Source organism: Rhinocladiella mackenziei (genome assembly GCF_000835555.1).
Source record: "Rhinocladiella mackenziei CBS 650.93 unplaced genomic scaffold supercont1.2, whole genome shotgun sequence".
NCBI lineage: Eukaryota > Fungi > Ascomycota > Eurotiomycetes > Chaetothyriales > Herpotrichiellaceae > Rhinocladiella > Rhinocladiella mackenziei.
Window position 1 is genome coordinate 4678028 of NW_013550603.1, and position 14722 is coordinate 4692749.

A 14722-nucleotide genomic window follows, 5' to 3' on the forward strand; every position below is an offset into this window, starting at 1 on the left:
GAATCCACCAAGGACCAACGAACTAATGATGTACGCAGGTGCCTGAGGATAGGCACGAGCTATTTATTAGCCTGAATCGAGAGACCCTTTTTGGCTCCTACCACGCATCCCGGTATGAAATATCTACTCTTCATGCAGGCGTTGAAACTCCCATATCCAGCCGACAGTAGAGGCCGTCTCCTTTTTCGAAGCAATACCTGTGTATCTCAAACCTCGATCCCCCCTGGTGTCAGCCATGTACCAAACTCTCTTCAGAAAAAAAAAAAAAAGCCGTTCGCTATGATACTTCTCTAATCCGACACTCCCAACCGCTTCCCTTCTCCAGCAAAGGCAGACTCGCGCCTAGACACCAACCGAGCTCATTCCCTTTGATTTTCTTTGCGATCTTGACTTCTCGATCAATCGGCATCTCGTAGCCAGTATGTAACAGTGCGGTCATGAAATTCAGGTCCAAGCACCATTCGGGCCGATCTCGTAAGTCGGCCAGCGCACCTTCGATCCCAGCAAAGGCATCCCAGCTTTTCTCACCACCACAGACCTTATTGGTGAGATCGTGAAGCTCTCTCAAGGTGAACGATTCAGGCATTCCCAGATCGTGTGTGCGGTCGTAGAAATATGAGAAAATGTAGACGTCTTCCCGAGCGAAGGTCTTTTCCAGCGACGGCTGGTGAACTCCGTTGAAAGAACACGGTGCAAGGGCGCATTCTTTGTCTTTGTACAATATTCCCTCGGCCAAGGCGCGACATTGGGCGGGTATGGCGTCCACCGGGCCTTCCATGATCACGCTGTGTTCACCTGCCAGCTCATGTTCCGGGGGCATCGTGACATTGACCTTCTTCTGGATGCCGGGGGTAATGCAGCTGTTCGGGATGGGTTTGGAAAGCCATGCCCTCGAATCGGGATTCTGCTTGTGCATGTGGTCCAGGATCGACGAATGGAGGGCTTTTCGCGCAGACATCAGGCCGTACCCGAGGTGAGAATGCTGGTAGAGTTCGAACTCACGTCCGCCGAACTGGAGCTTGTATTTGTGATCCCCTTCGGCCATGTGGGGGGGCATGCCTCCATCGGCACTGCTCTTAAAGGTCGGCTGGAAGACGATTTGCGTAGAGCCGCCTCCGAGGTCAAAGATGGCCGCGGTGGGGGTCTCGTCCGGCCCTCCAATCTTGCCCAAGAGGTAATTCGTCGTAATCCAGGCAAAAACGCCTTCGTCCTCTCCCTTCATGATTTCAACGCCGCCTTTCTCCCGCGAGACCACGGGGAAGGGATATGTTGTCTCTAGATGTGTCCTGACGGCCTCGAGAATCTTCGAACTCATTTCATCGCCCAGCAATCGTAAGCCGGCAGTGGCCTTCACCGCTACGGGTGTACACGACTTGTACTCATCCGGTACAGCGAACATGGCCACGTCCATCAGCGGATCTAGACTTCTGGCGGCGCCCTCGGCATCGGTCTTGTAGGAGCTCAGTCCTGAACCTTCAGGCCTCTTCTCTGTCATCTTAAATTCTTCATTTTCTAGCTCCGGTGTCGGCCCGCAATGGTTGAATTTGTACACGTGAATTCTGCTTCCCGTACTCCCGGCATCAACCATAATCGCATACTGAACAAGTGGTTTGGAAAGGTCATGAGGCTTCGTACATCGCGTCGTCGGAGAGTCGCTGGGGGTGTAGATATTTTTCGAGTCGGAGCTGCTTCCTCCCGAAAGAAGCCAATACAGGAGGACGATTAGGGTCAAGACTCCTCCGGTCTTGACATAGCGTGCCTGCCGACTTTGTGTCATCCAGGCGTTTCGTATAGACTCCAGGATGGAAGGATGGCTCACGCCGATTCCACCTGGATGGCGGTCGGATTTTTCAAAAGGGTCCCAAGGCGTGTTGTGGGAACCAATGTTGGCCGAATGTCCGAGGGGGAGGCCACTGGAGGCCGAACGACGACGTGGAGAGGAGCCAAAAGGAACGTAGGACCAGATTCCCGATTGATCGGAGGAGTGGTACGAAGATGACATGGACAGAGGAAGTAGAGGGGAGATGTTGAAGAAAAGTTGTTCGAGGACAAAGTTGCAAGGGGTATTTTACGGGGGGAAGATCATACACAGCCCAACGAATCGGGGGATCCTGCAAATTCTCTGGTGAGTGGGTTCTCTCCCTGTAACCATCATCGAGCAAACACTCTCATCTTCTCTCCACAGCCTCACGCTGGGATGCGGCGGCTTTCGTTGTTGGTTCAACCGCTCTGGCGGGCCTTGGTGCCTGCGAGACCGCGCCCAATACAACAATTATATCCTCTCTCGACCAGGTCCTTCTCTGTCTCGAATCCTCGACTAGCCGCTCCGCCACGCCCTGGGAAAGTCCAGATCTTAACTATCGAGGACAAGATTAACGATTTCGTTCTTGATGAGAATATCGAAGCACCTCAAGTCCGGCTGAAAACCCCGGATGGAAAGCTCTCGGACCCGACCAACCTGCATCAATTGCTCGGCTCGATCGATCGCTCGACCAGCTATGTGATGCAACTGGCCAATCCTGAACACCAGCCATTCGCAATCGTGCAAATTGTGCAACGTGCGGATCTTGTCAAGAGGATCAAGGACAAAGAGGCGAAGGAACGACAGGCGAAGCACGCGCAAAGTCAGAAGAAGCCAAAGCAAATTGAACTCAATTGGGCAATCAGTGGCAATGATCTCCAGCTCAAGATGAAGCAGATGCAGGAATTTCTGCGGAAAGGAAAGAAAGTGGAGGTCCTGCTGGCCAACAAGAGACGTCAACGGAGGGCCACACCGGAGGAAGCGGAATCTGTTTTACAGACCGTCAAGCAAACGGCACAGGATGTTGGGGCCATCGAGGTCGCTCCGATGGAGGGAGCAATTCTCAAACAGGCGACCGTGGTTGTCAAGATTCCGTGAGCACGAGGAGGACGAGTCCATGGGCTATGAACATCCGCCATCCGACCGGCACATGGCGATGACCAACAGATCATCCCCAATTGACTCGAACAATGGGTTACGCAGTTCCGATGCTCTTCCCTGGATTGACCACATCGTCTTCGAGGACCGGCCACGGGGAAGAGGATAGCGGAAGCCGCATCTGAGATCTCCTCCCACTCAATCTGGACACGACGAGCACCCCGTGCCAATGTCTCTTAAAGGACTCGCGCGCGCGTCTGGAGATGGGATCCGCGTTAGCGCTCCATATCGACGAATACTTCCACGGAAAGGATATTCAGACGAACACCCAACGGGGTATCCGGTGTCCTTCAAGCTGAATAATTGGCGTGATGATCACCATCGTGCATATTATATGTCAAAATACACGACCATCAGATCTGGTATGGTCCTAAACGTACAGAGTCATAAAATTAGAATGCAAGCCTTGTTCCCACCTTCAACTGGTCAACCAGCCAGACCCAGTGACCAAATGGCTGGCGCTTTGAGAAATGGCACTGTCGATTTCCACCTTGAACTGTACACTGACTTCCCACTTCTGTCCACTGCTTCCTTGTCCATAACCTCCACTCAACCGGTTTCGGATCAGGCTGGTGATCCTCTCCCTGAGTTTCACCAAATTCTCCTCCGTCCCAACGACCCGGAGTCGCAAATTCGCCATGCCCATCCCATAATGCGCTTGCCAAAATTTGGCTTGCTCGACACTGCGGACAAGGGGTTCGGCTTCAATGGCTTGAACCACTTCTGACACATGCGCCGATTTGGAGGGCAGGGACATGAGCAGCATTGCCCCCACATTTCGACCCAAATGCACACCAAGGAAGAGCATGCTCAGAGCGATGCTCAAGGAGAGGACCTTATCCACCCATGCGTAGGTGTGCAGGGATAGAAGGGGCAGCATCAGCATCGTCCCTGAGCAGGAGAGGGTCAGGAAATGGGAAGGATTGCTCAACAAAGAAGGAAGATTCTCCATGGCCGCGAATCGCATGGCTTTTCCGATGCGGGCATGATTTTGCAACCCGACGGCGGAGATCAAGGTCGCCACCAGTGCCAGCATGGCTGTCACATCGACGGTGCCGGCAGAAATGCGCTCGTGCGTATGTGGATGGTGTGGTTCGTGACCGATGCCTTCGAGGGCGTGCTTGGCATTGTGTGATATCAAGTCGAATCCGAAGAAGATCAACAATACCGACAAGGCAAATCCCGCCACCACTTCCATACGTTGCAATCCAAAGGGATGCCTCACGCTCGACCGACCCCAGACTTCGAAATTGGACAGAATCTCGACAAACACGCATAACAGGGCCCCGAGCGAATCGTAGAACATCAGATGGGACAATGCCTCCATTGCTGCCGATCCATGCGCGTTCCACGCCGTGTAGCCGGCCACCGCCATGTGACAGATAGTCCAATAGAAACGCAATTTTTGATCCTTGGTCATGCTTGCTCGGCATTCGGCGAAGGTCGGAATGGGGAGGGAATTGGGAAGGGCTAAGGGGGCTCGCGGAGGAGGTTCGAGAAATATCTGGTGTGAAACACTACTGTGCTTGTACTTGTGACCGCGTCTCTGGCCGATGTTCTGTGTCGAGGAGGAAGTTTAAGTCAGCAACTCGGCGTGCAGTGCCCGCTGGGAAGGGTGACGAATATTGCCCCAATGTTTTTCCATGCGCGGGGAGGCAGTCAGGGAAAATTGAGATCCACGAACAGATTTGATCACTGGGGACTTCGCCATTGTCGCTGGCTGGAAGTTGAAGGGGCCAGCTCCATTTCCACCGAGACTCTGTTTCTCCGAGATTGTGGGTGAAAAGTACGTGTTCCCGGGAGATAACATCATGTTATCGTGCTCATACTGATGAGGCGACAGGGAATTGGGGTCTAAGGGGCCTTCTGGGTCGAAAGAGGATGCTTCGTCAGACGGAGGAGTGGGAGTTCGAGGAGGGAGCGGAATGGGCATGGTATTGGCCATGCCGGGCGTCAGGCCCCAAGGAGCCTTGATGGAGTACAAAATAAATGTCTAAGCGCCGCGTAACTGTGGAAAACTCATGGTGCTGGGGAAAGAATACAGAATGAGAAGGTGAACGACTTGGTAGGCCGCCTTCGACAAACCTTCCCGGCTGGCGGCGAAAATCCAATTCTCCGACTGGTTGCTTCTGTCCATCTGTCTTTCTCCGCGCCCATTTATCCCGCCGCATCGTCCTTCTACCGCGTTGAGATGAACCCCCGGGTCCTATGGTTCGGTGGATGGAGGGCTCACGCGTTGCTCTCCTATGCCTCTTGCTCCTATTTATCTTCCTCACCCCCGATCAGCCTAACCAAAACCGTCTTCAACGTCGCCTTGACAAAGTCAACGAACAGCGTCAGGTTGAACTCGATATATTGTTCAACTCGTCCTACGGTCAGTTCGATCCGAAAACGAATGGCTGGCTGAACCTCACCGGTTTTCACGAGCACGATGGGTATCGGTGGGAGTGGCTTGGGACAGCCCAAGAGCTGAGTCAGAAGCAATTTGAGCGGGCTTGGACGGGCATTGATCTGAACAATGACCTCCCAATCTATGACAAGGTCACCGGAGAGATTCGAGGGAAGGTATTTCGACAAGACATCCCGGCGTCGGCTCATTCTCTCAACCTGACCGCTCTCGAGCCCAAGAAGGACTATATGTCGGCCAAGTTCGAGAGAAACATCACGGAGAAAGAGAGCGAGCTCGGTTTGTCCATCTATGACTCTCAAGAACGGCCGCGCCACGAGGCTTCAGCCATCAAAGCTGATCTCTCCATATGGACCAAATCTTCCCCGGGCAATGGCTGGCTTGCCCATGTCCAAGGCGTCCATTTCCCATCTGGTCAAATTATCATGACCACCACCAGCTCCAAATTTAACTCGTTGCCAGCATTCCCCCATTTGGCACTCAATGCCGATGGTTTCCATGCTACCAAATCCATCATGAACGAAACGATACACAAACTTCAGAAGACCTCCGACGACGGACTAGATGGATTCGCCTTTGCCCCACAGTGCGAGCTCATTGTTTGGTTGCAGCCGCTCCCTCACCAATTCGACGGTCTGACTCCGATCCAGACACGTGAATTCCTTCAACAGGTTGAACAGGAGCTCCAACAGCCAGAAGGGGCGCCCATTGGCCCGCCACCGCCCCTGGCGTTCTCGGCGGTCATATTCTCTCCGGATTGTGGCTACATTCTTGGATCCGATTCCATCTTTGGACCCAAGGTCGAGACATACTGGGCCCTGGCACAACGGCTGTTGTTTTCGTTCATCATGGTCGTTGGTCTGCAGATCGCCCTTTTGAAGCGCCAGATGGAGAAGGCGGCCACACCGTCGACACGAAGCCGCATAGCGTACAACACGATCGTCATTGCCGCCCTGGGAGACGGTTTGTTTCTGTTTGCCCTGATTGCTCTCCTCATGATTGACGAGGCGGCGTTCCTCATGGTCGCTTCAGCGGCCTTTCTCTCCTGTATTCACGTGGCATTTCTGGAAGTGAAGTTTGTCTTCGACATATGGACGGTTCAGGTGGATGCAGAACGTGAAAGACAAATTCGAGAGGCCGCCCATTCCGCTCCCGCTCCTCCGGCCGCGCCGACCACCACTCCTGCATCAGAAGCAAATGAACCCGACCGTCGGGCTCCCTCCGCTCCGTCTCCCGAACGGCCAGCACCAGATGCAGATGAATCAGCCGGTCTTCCTCTTCCGGCCACGGCGCCGCGACCAGAAGACGCCACGCCGATCATTATTCCGTCGGACCAGGACACTCCCGTGCCAGCGCGAGATCCCCGCCGGCGGTCATTTGCACAGATGTATAGCAGATTCTACTTCTCCCTCGTCATGCTCATGTTTTTTTCACTGTGGGCGATGTCATGGCCACGAGCCTTACGTTCGGCTTATGCGAACTTCCTTGTCTTCTGCTACTTTTCATTCTGGTGGCCGCAAATTTACCGCAACATCATGCGAAACTGTCGCAAGGCTCTGAGCTGGGAATATGTTCTTGGATCCAGCGTCCTCCGAGCCGTCCCGGTTCTTTACTGGTATTTCGCGGATCACAACATCCTGTCCATCGACCCCAGTCCTCCCACGGCTGTGATCATGCTAGGCTGGCTGTGGCTTCAAGTCGCCCTTCTTGCCAGTCAACAATTTCTCGGCCCTCGTCTTCTGGTGCGCGATTCGTGGTGTCCACAAGCCTACGATTATCACCCGATTCTCCGCGAGGACGACGTGGAAGCAAATGGCATGTCCCTCGGTCTCTTAGCCTCGGCATCGGAGGCCAAGGACAAAGATGATAAGACTCGAAAGGTGTTTGACTGTGCCATTTGCATGAACGAGATTGATGTTCCCGTTTTATCCCAGACCGATGGCGCCGGGGGCGGAGCGGCCTGGCTGGAGCAGAGGAACTACATGGTCACGCCTTGCAGACACATTTTTCACGCCGAATGCCTGGAGGGTTGGATGAATCTGCGACTCGTTTGTCCTGTGTGTCGAGAGGCATTGCCACCATTGTAGCCATTCTGAATCTGCTCTACGAAGCCGGTACAACCTTGTGCATCATCACCCCTTGAGGATCCTTGGATACACGGTCACCCCAATCAGCCTGCCAACCATGCTCGGCAAGGTACAATTTCCATGGTTCATCCTCGTCGTCTAATCGTCTACTCACGTCCGGAATCACGAAAAGAGCGATCAATGCCCCGACGACGGCAAATGCGGAACCGATCAAGAAAGCTGTTTGGCCGCCTTTTGAGGAATCGGTGTACGAATTGAGGATCGCCGTGAAGACCTGAATGGTGTCAGTGGCCTTTTCCCCGGTTCAGAGAGAGAGAGAGAGAGAGAGAAAGACGGTGGGCATATTACCTGGGTTCCAATGGCAGCGCCTGCTTTGGACCATGCCGAGACAAAACCCATCATCGATCCCCGGATCGAGGTCGGAAAACACTCAGAAGCGGTGAGGACCACCGTACTGTGCGGCATCTATCAGTATCTCCAATCACCAGGTCACGTATATGCTCCTCTTACCTTCCTGGACCAACTTCACCTAGCGTCAAGAAAAGGCCATACAACACCACAAACAGCGGGAAAACATTTTGGATCTTTTCGTTGGCCCCTCCTAAGATGAAGCCCAAGGCGGCCTGCAACCCAAAACCGAGGGCCATGGTCTTTCGTCTTCCGATTTTGTCGGAAAGATATCCTCCGAGAAACGGGCCCGGAATGTAAAAGCAATTAATGACCACTCCCCACCCGAGACTCTTCACCAAAGAATCCGAAGCGTTGACTCTGGAAATGATGGTCGAGGAGAAGATTCCAAATGGAACACTGATATAGTTGTACAAGAACCAGGTGGCGCAACAGCCAATCAAAGCTCGCCCGTATCTTCTCACGGCGAGAAGATAGGGGACTTTCTGCTTTCGCAGGGCCGATTTGCGGTATGCCGTCGAGACGGCCATTCGGATGCGAAACCAGAATATCGACACGGGCGGGATCACACCGAGAGCGAAACTCAATCGCCACACGAGGTTGTAATGGGCGACTTCTTGCTGGACACACAGCAACAGAAGCAGTGGCACAAGGCCACCCCAGACATATCCGAGAGATGATGAAAGATCAGCCAGCATGGCGAACATGAAGCCTCTCCTCTTCCGATACTGTTTGCCTTCATCGGTTGCTTCAGTGGCGCCCGCTCCACTGACGGGATATTCACCTCCAGCCCCGACTCCTGCGACACCTCGCGCAATCACAAGCATCCAGAGGAGCCCCGTGTCCGTGGTCCCGTTCGCGGCAGTGCTGAGCGCAATACCCAAGACCAGTAATACTGTGGTGGCCACAGCACCGGTTTTACGTCCAAGCTGGTCGGCGACGAGGCCGAACAAGAGCATGCCGACGATCATGCCGATGAGGAAAGCATTAGACAGCCGAGAATACATGGTATCGGTCAAGGCGTCCGGATAGAGGATCGCCAGGAGGAGTTCGACATTGCCGATCACGGCGGCATTACTAGACTCGGATCAGCGAGAGCCCGGAAATGACGGGGGAAAATATCCATACTATCCATCAGAACCGATTGCGAGACCAGAGAACAATATCATTAACCACACCGACTGTTTACTATAATACGTTTTCTGGGGCTCTGCATGGCTGATGATTGCGTCGTCCGTAGATACCGTCACTTCTGCTTTCTCGATCGAGGGTTCTTGGTTCTTTGGTGGCAGAGCTGGGTCAATGGTGTCCATGGTGTCCATGGCGAGTCAGGGCCTTCTTTCTCAATTTCCCGATCTCAACGAGCATCCCAGTAATCCTCTTATATGCGATGTCCCGGCAAATGGCCGTTTCGCCTATTTGATCTTCCATCAAGAATGGGGGAAGGCGGGGGTGGCCGTTGATCGACGAGATATCTGCGGACAAGTCCAGTGGAGGATCAAGCTTTGAACTCCGAAGGTTGCATGATGTGACATGGATCAAAGCTGAGTGACCCTGGTCAACCTTCGAGCAGACTGGGGGCTTTGCCCCCCCGATAACGTATACCCCGGGCGCCCACTGACGATCTGAGTGGCTACAATCTGAGCCATGTGGAAGAGATTCAATTGCCGATAGCAATTTGTTTTCTCTAGAACATTACTCCTCGCTTTTCGTGCCCGGTGATATCGCCAGCATGAAAGAGCACATTCAGCGTCGCCTCTTATTCTCGCCTGAACTTTCATCTTTCCGACAATGCCTTCTAGCCCGGTCGCTGACTCTCAAGTGGTCATGGGTTATTTCGCTATTTTCCTTTGCTCTCCTTGTTCAAAAGTTTATGGTTAAGACCTATCTCCGTCAGCCTCTGAAGAATGATGCTTATGGTGTCGCCTAGGTGCCTTATTCTACAAATGATCTCAACCAGCGAGCAAAGTCGAAACCAGACGTTGAAAAGGTTCAGAAATGTGCCATTTCAAACCTCAAGTCGAATTTGTCTTTCTTAGACCATGCCGTCCCTATCAAAACCGACGAGTTCATTCAACGTCGTGACCGGCTAGCTGTCGCTCTGGTTGATGCCAAAGTGGATGCTTTTGCCGTTGAACCAGGCTATACGTTCCAATACTACGGCAACATCAGTCAGACGGACTGGGAACCATGGGAACCGGAAGAACGGCCATTTCTCATGATCGTCCAGCCGATCGTGGATTCGGCCACGCACAAGGTCAGGGCAAAGACGAGCTTCCTATCGCCGCATTTTGAGGAGGAACGTGTCCGCATGCTAGGCATGCCCTTCCCCGCCAATGAACGCTTGGACATCGCTGTCTGGGAAGAGCATTGGAATCCCTACGAGACTCTCCGAATCGCCACGTTCAACAATGCAACGGGTGTCAAGATCATGGTCGACGAAGAAATGCGCGATTACATCGTCCGAGGACTAGATGCGGCGGGGTTTGACACTGTGGGCCTGAGTGACGAGGTCGAAAGTGTCAGGCAGAAGAAGAGCCCATCCGAAGTCGAATTGCTCCGAGCCGTGAACACTGGCACTGTCGAGGCTGTGCGACAAATGAGACCTTGTGAATTTCCAACGCTCCACCATTCCAGGCATTGCTGATGTACTAACACCGTCCCTCCTCCAGGTCTCGTGCCGGGTTTGACCGAGAACGAAGTCACCACGATACTGAACAACGCTTTACTCTCTGTGGGGTTCTCCCTGTTCTTCAATATTGTCCTGTTTGAAGAGGATGCCGCTCTCCCCCACGGCGGCTTCATCACAGGAGATAAAGTCCTTACATACGACACGATGGTATTGATTGATGTCGGGTGCGGATGCTGTCGCCCTGGTTCGTTATACCACCACGGCTAACTTCATGAAGCGCTCATTACCTGGGCTATTCTTCAGACATTTGTCGGAGTTTCTTCATCGACCCGCCAACTCAAAGTCCCGCTCATCATCGATCCCCACTCAGCCTGATTCACAAGGCCTGGTCCGTCTTCCATCCAGCCTCTCCGCATTCTAGAACATCTTTACAGCCATACGAGCCGCAAAACTCCCATCTCCATGCTCTCAAGCTTGAGATCTGGTCTCTCGTTCTCTCCGCCCAGACGGCCAGCATCGAAGCCTTCACACCCAACTCCTCCGCCGCTGATGTCGACATTGCCGCGCGAACGGTTATCTCGAACGCCGGTTACGGAAAGGCCTTCACCCACCGTGTCGGCCATGGCATTGGTATCAAAGCCCATGAGTCGCCCTATTTGAACAAAGGTAACACGGATACCATGCTTAGACCTGGTATGACATTCACGAGCGAGCCTGGTGTCTACCTGGAAGGCCGCTTCGGCGTCAGGCACGAAGATATATTCCTCGTGATGGAAGATGGGGACGAGGCGGAATGCCTCAGTGGTCAGAGAGCAAGGGGTCCTTATGAGCCATGATCCCTTCCCGGTGAAAAGTAAGGTCGGCTTGAACTGTTGCTTCCCCTTAAGATGGCTATCGTATTACATTACCGGTTCCAAGATATGGGTACCCAACCTGCTCAATGCCGATTACCGCACTGTGGTTACAGTCGTGGAATGGAGTGATTTCATTGACCCTGGTCCTTCTCATTTTGGGATATGCAGGCTACCACTACTGGAGCTATCTTTCAGTCTCTGTGCGACGGTGACTTTCTTACATGCACGATCTTTGAGCCTCGTTGGGGCCTGTGCTGTTCCTTCGGCTTGACTACCGCAGCCCATGACTTGAATTTTTGGACGTTTCCGCAAATTCAAGAACCGCATTGAGAACTTTTCGATTGATTCCCCATTGCTCGCCTTATCTTGTCCATCCGAGGTCGCCCTCCGAACATGGTCGCGCTATGATTACAGTCACTAGCAAAACCGGCTTTGAACCCTACTCAAGATCCACTCACGTATCTTTCATTCTGGGGGTGCTTTCTCGTCTATTGACGCTAAGACTGATTCCAAACGAGGCTGTACGCAGTCAGAGAGACTCCGGGACTACGCCACAATCTAATTCTGCTGCGCCACGAATGCCTGGGTTCAGGGCGGTTTGGTTAAGCCACCTTACCCCACCTGCCCAGCAAAAATGTCCTCCCAGATGGAAAATGTGAAACCGCATCATTAATGCCCTTCTCTATGTATGCGAGAACGTGTTCGCCGCCCTAATGGAGGCTGTGGGATCTGCCGCCAGCATTATTGCTGTTATCGAACTTACCGGCATTGTCGCAAAGCTATGCGGCTGCTACATCTTGGATGTGAAGGATGCTCGCCATGACATTGAAAGGCTGCAAAAGAAGGTAGAGACCTTAAGCGATATTGTGAAGCAACTCGCAAAAATCAGCGATCAGAAGACAGACGGATCTGTCTCCTTACCTGCTCATGTGACTGAGTCAATCGGCCAATGCCTGAAGGACCTTCAGAAGCTTGAGAACAGACTTCAGCCTAAGACCAGACACAAAGCGATGAGCAAGGTCGGCTGGCGAGCGCTCAAATGGCCATTATCGAAGACTGATGTGAACGAGCAAGTACAAAGGCTGGAGGGCTATGTTACAATCTTCAACACCGCTTTGCAACTTGTTCATATGTAAGAACCCAGCACAAGGATCGATATTTGTGCAGACTGCTAATATGGCATCTCAGCGCCATCTCTCAGGGTTTGGACAGCAAACTTGATCGAAATCGAGATGAACAGCTGTTGATGACCATCTCGCACGTTGGAGAGGCAGCATTTAACTCGTACGAGAACCAGCGGCACCGGCAGTGTCTCCCAAATACACGCGTCGAACTTCTCCGGGAGATCATGGACTGGACGACCAGCAGTTCCAGTCAATATATCTTCTGGCTTAAGGGCCGCGCAGGCACTGGTAAGTCGACGATCGCGCTGACGATCGCTCAGTCGCTCGACCAGCAAGAGGCCAAATTGGCAAGCTTCTTCTTTAAGCGTGGCAGTGGCGACTTGGCTCGTTCACGGAAGGTGGTTAGTACAATTGCTTTTCAGTTGGCGTTCAAATCAAGTCTTCTCGGTGGTTTCATCTGTGATGCGCTCCGGAATGATCCCAATCTCGGCAAGTCCGCATCATTATCTGAGCAATACCACAAGCTGCTTCTTCAACCGCTACAAAGGGTCCCACAGAGTGTAGCCGGATCTCCTCCATTTGTGGTCGTGTTGGATGCCCTGGACGAATGTGACGACATGGACGACATACGGCTCCTTCTTCGACTCCTCGGCAATACGCAAAGCTTGTCAGGCCTAGGCCTTCGTCTCCTGGTGACCAGTCGTCCCGAGGCACCGATTCGCTTGGGGTTTCGTGATATGAAGCATATTGCGTATCACGAACTCGCCCTTCATGATGTTCCCCGAGCCCTAGCGGATCGAGACATTAATATATTTGTTGCCCACGAACTCGCCCAAATTAAGGCCGACCGAGGGTTACCAGATTCCTGGCCGGGGGATGACCGGATTCGAACGATTACCACGTTGGCAGATGGGTTGTTCATCTATGCCGCAACGGTCTGTCGATTCGTCAATGGCCCTCGACAAGTCAATGCGTCTGTTCGACTGGAGCAGATATGTCAGCGGAGGGGAGTCAAGCATAAGTCGACGGACGCACTCGACGAGATGTACTTGATGGTTCTCAAGACTTCGATGAGCGATGACTTCTCCGCCGATGAAGAGACAGAAGTTGCCGCGCGCCTACGACATGTCGTGGGGAGTGTAGTCCTACTATTTGACAACCTCTCCGCTCCGGAACTGGAACGATTGTTGTTTCCCTCAACTTTTTCGGGTGGAGATGTCGTGCGGGATACGCTAGATTCTTTGCATGCCATTCTTGATGTGCCGAAAGACCCCCAGAAGCCAGTCCAGATGCAGCACCTGTCGTTCCGAGATTTTCTAGTTGACCATAGCCGATGTGATGATATTCGGTTTCACGTCAATCAACAACAGGGGCACCGCAGTTTGCTCACTCATTGTATGAGCTTAATGGCAGAGTCTCTTGCGCAAAATATATGCCATCTCCCCAGCCCGAGTACGCTAGTCTCAGCAGTGTCTGAGGCAGTGTTACACCAATACCTTCCTCCAGGACTGATATATGCTTGTCGTTATTGGATTGATCATATCAAACAGGGTCAGGCAAGTTTAGATGATGATGGCCCAGTCCATGCCTTTCTACAACAATGTGGTCCTTTTTGGTTGGAGGTCATGAGCCTCATCCGCAAGTTTCCTCAGGCGATGGGTGCAATGAGGCAGTTGGAGGAGTTCATTTCTGTGAGTGGAAATTGGTCAACTTTGGAATGCTATTTAACGTCAAACGTAGGTGAAGAAATCTCCAAAGCTATATTCTTTAGTCAGCGATATGGTGCGATTCATGTATAGCTTTAGTCACATATTAACACAAGCTCCCTTGCAGCTATACAGTAGCGGGGTTTTCTTCAGCCCCACTGACAGCAGCTTTCGACGAATGTTGGCCTCTCTGATCAATATAGATCTTGTGGTGGCAACCCAGCTTCGGCGTCAATGGAGTGAATGCATTCAGACGCTGGAAGGCCATTCAAGAGAAGTCATAAGCGTGGTATTCTCGCTCGATGGGACTCGACTGGCATCTGGCTCTGATGACAGCACAGTGCGGGTGTGGGATGTGCAGACAGGCGAGTGTCGCCACACGCTCGAAGGCCATTCAGATGGGGTCAGCAGCGTGATATTCTCGCCCGATGGGGCTCGGCTGGCATCTGGCTCTCGGGACAGCACAGTGCGGGTGTGGGATGTGCAGAGAGGCGAGTGCCAGCACACGCTCGAAGGCCATTCAGGTGTGGTCAGCAGCATGGTAT

At 52.9% G+C, this 14722-nt stretch overlaps 7 protein-coding genes across 7 annotated transcripts in view; 4 read left to right on the forward strand and 3 right to left on the reverse strand.

Annotated features, from left to right (window-relative positions):
- Positions 1-277: 277 nt before the first annotated feature.
- On the reverse strand, positions 278-2002 carry Z518_03445 (uncharacterized protein; the record flags this gene model as incomplete). The annotated part of the gene is made up of 1 exon (XM_013420470.1): positions 278-2002. The coding sequence occupies one exon, from the start codon at positions 2000-2002 to the stop codon at positions 278-280; it is 1725 nt and encodes a 574-aa protein (XP_013275924.1).
- Positions 2003-2197: 195 nt separating this feature from the next.
- Z518_03446 (uncharacterized protein) lies at positions 2198-2899 on the forward strand (the record flags this gene model as incomplete). The annotated part of the gene is made up of 1 exon (XM_013420471.1): positions 2198-2899. The coding sequence occupies one exon, from the start codon at positions 2198-2200 to the stop codon at positions 2897-2899; it is 702 nt and encodes a 233-aa protein (XP_013275925.1).
- A 478-nt stretch (positions 2900-3377) lies between these two features.
- Positions 3378-4904, reverse strand: Z518_03447 (uncharacterized protein; the record flags this gene model as incomplete). Its single annotated transcript, XM_013420472.1, has 2 exons — positions 3378-4517; positions 4644-4904. The coding sequence occupies 2 exons, from the start codon at positions 4902-4904 to the stop codon at positions 3378-3380; spliced, it is 1401 nt and encodes a 466-aa protein (XP_013275926.1).
- Positions 4905-5167: 263 nt separating this feature from the next.
- Z518_03448 (uncharacterized protein) lies at positions 5168-7453 on the forward strand (the record flags this gene model as incomplete). The annotated part of the gene is made up of 1 exon (XM_013420473.1): positions 5168-7453. One exon carries the CDS (start codon positions 5168-5170, stop codon positions 7451-7453), a length of 2286 nt encoding a protein of 761 aa, XP_013275927.1.
- A 16-nt stretch (positions 7454-7469) lies between these two features.
- On the reverse strand, positions 7470-9183 carry Z518_03449 (uncharacterized protein; the record flags this gene model as incomplete). Its single annotated transcript, XM_013420474.1, has 4 exons — positions 7470-7727; positions 7802-7907; positions 7964-8938; positions 8990-9183. The coding sequence occupies 4 exons, from the start codon at positions 9181-9183 to the stop codon at positions 7470-7472; spliced, it is 1533 nt and encodes a 510-aa protein (XP_013275928.1).
- Positions 9184-9652: 469 nt separating this feature from the next.
- Z518_03450 (uncharacterized protein) lies at positions 9653-11329 on the forward strand (the record flags this gene model as incomplete). The annotated part of the gene is made up of 4 exons (XM_013420475.1): positions 9653-9730; positions 9792-10470; positions 10534-10717; positions 10771-11329. 4 exons carry the CDS (start codon positions 9653-9655, stop codon positions 11327-11329), a joined length of 1500 nt encoding a protein of 499 aa, XP_013275929.1.
- Positions 11330-12060: 731 nt separating this feature from the next.
- Positions 12061-14722, forward strand: part of Z518_03451 (uncharacterized protein) — a gene marked incomplete at both ends in the record, with an annotated part of 4069 nt that continues 1407 nt past the window's right edge. Inside the window, 3 exons of the mRNA XM_013420476.1 lie at positions 12061-12479; positions 12536-14162; positions 14212-14649. Of these exons, the coding sequence (XP_013275930.1) occupies positions 12061-12479; positions 12536-14162; positions 14212-14649 (2484 nt within the window). The remainder of the gene's footprint in view (positions 12480-12535; positions 14163-14211; positions 14650-14722) is intronic.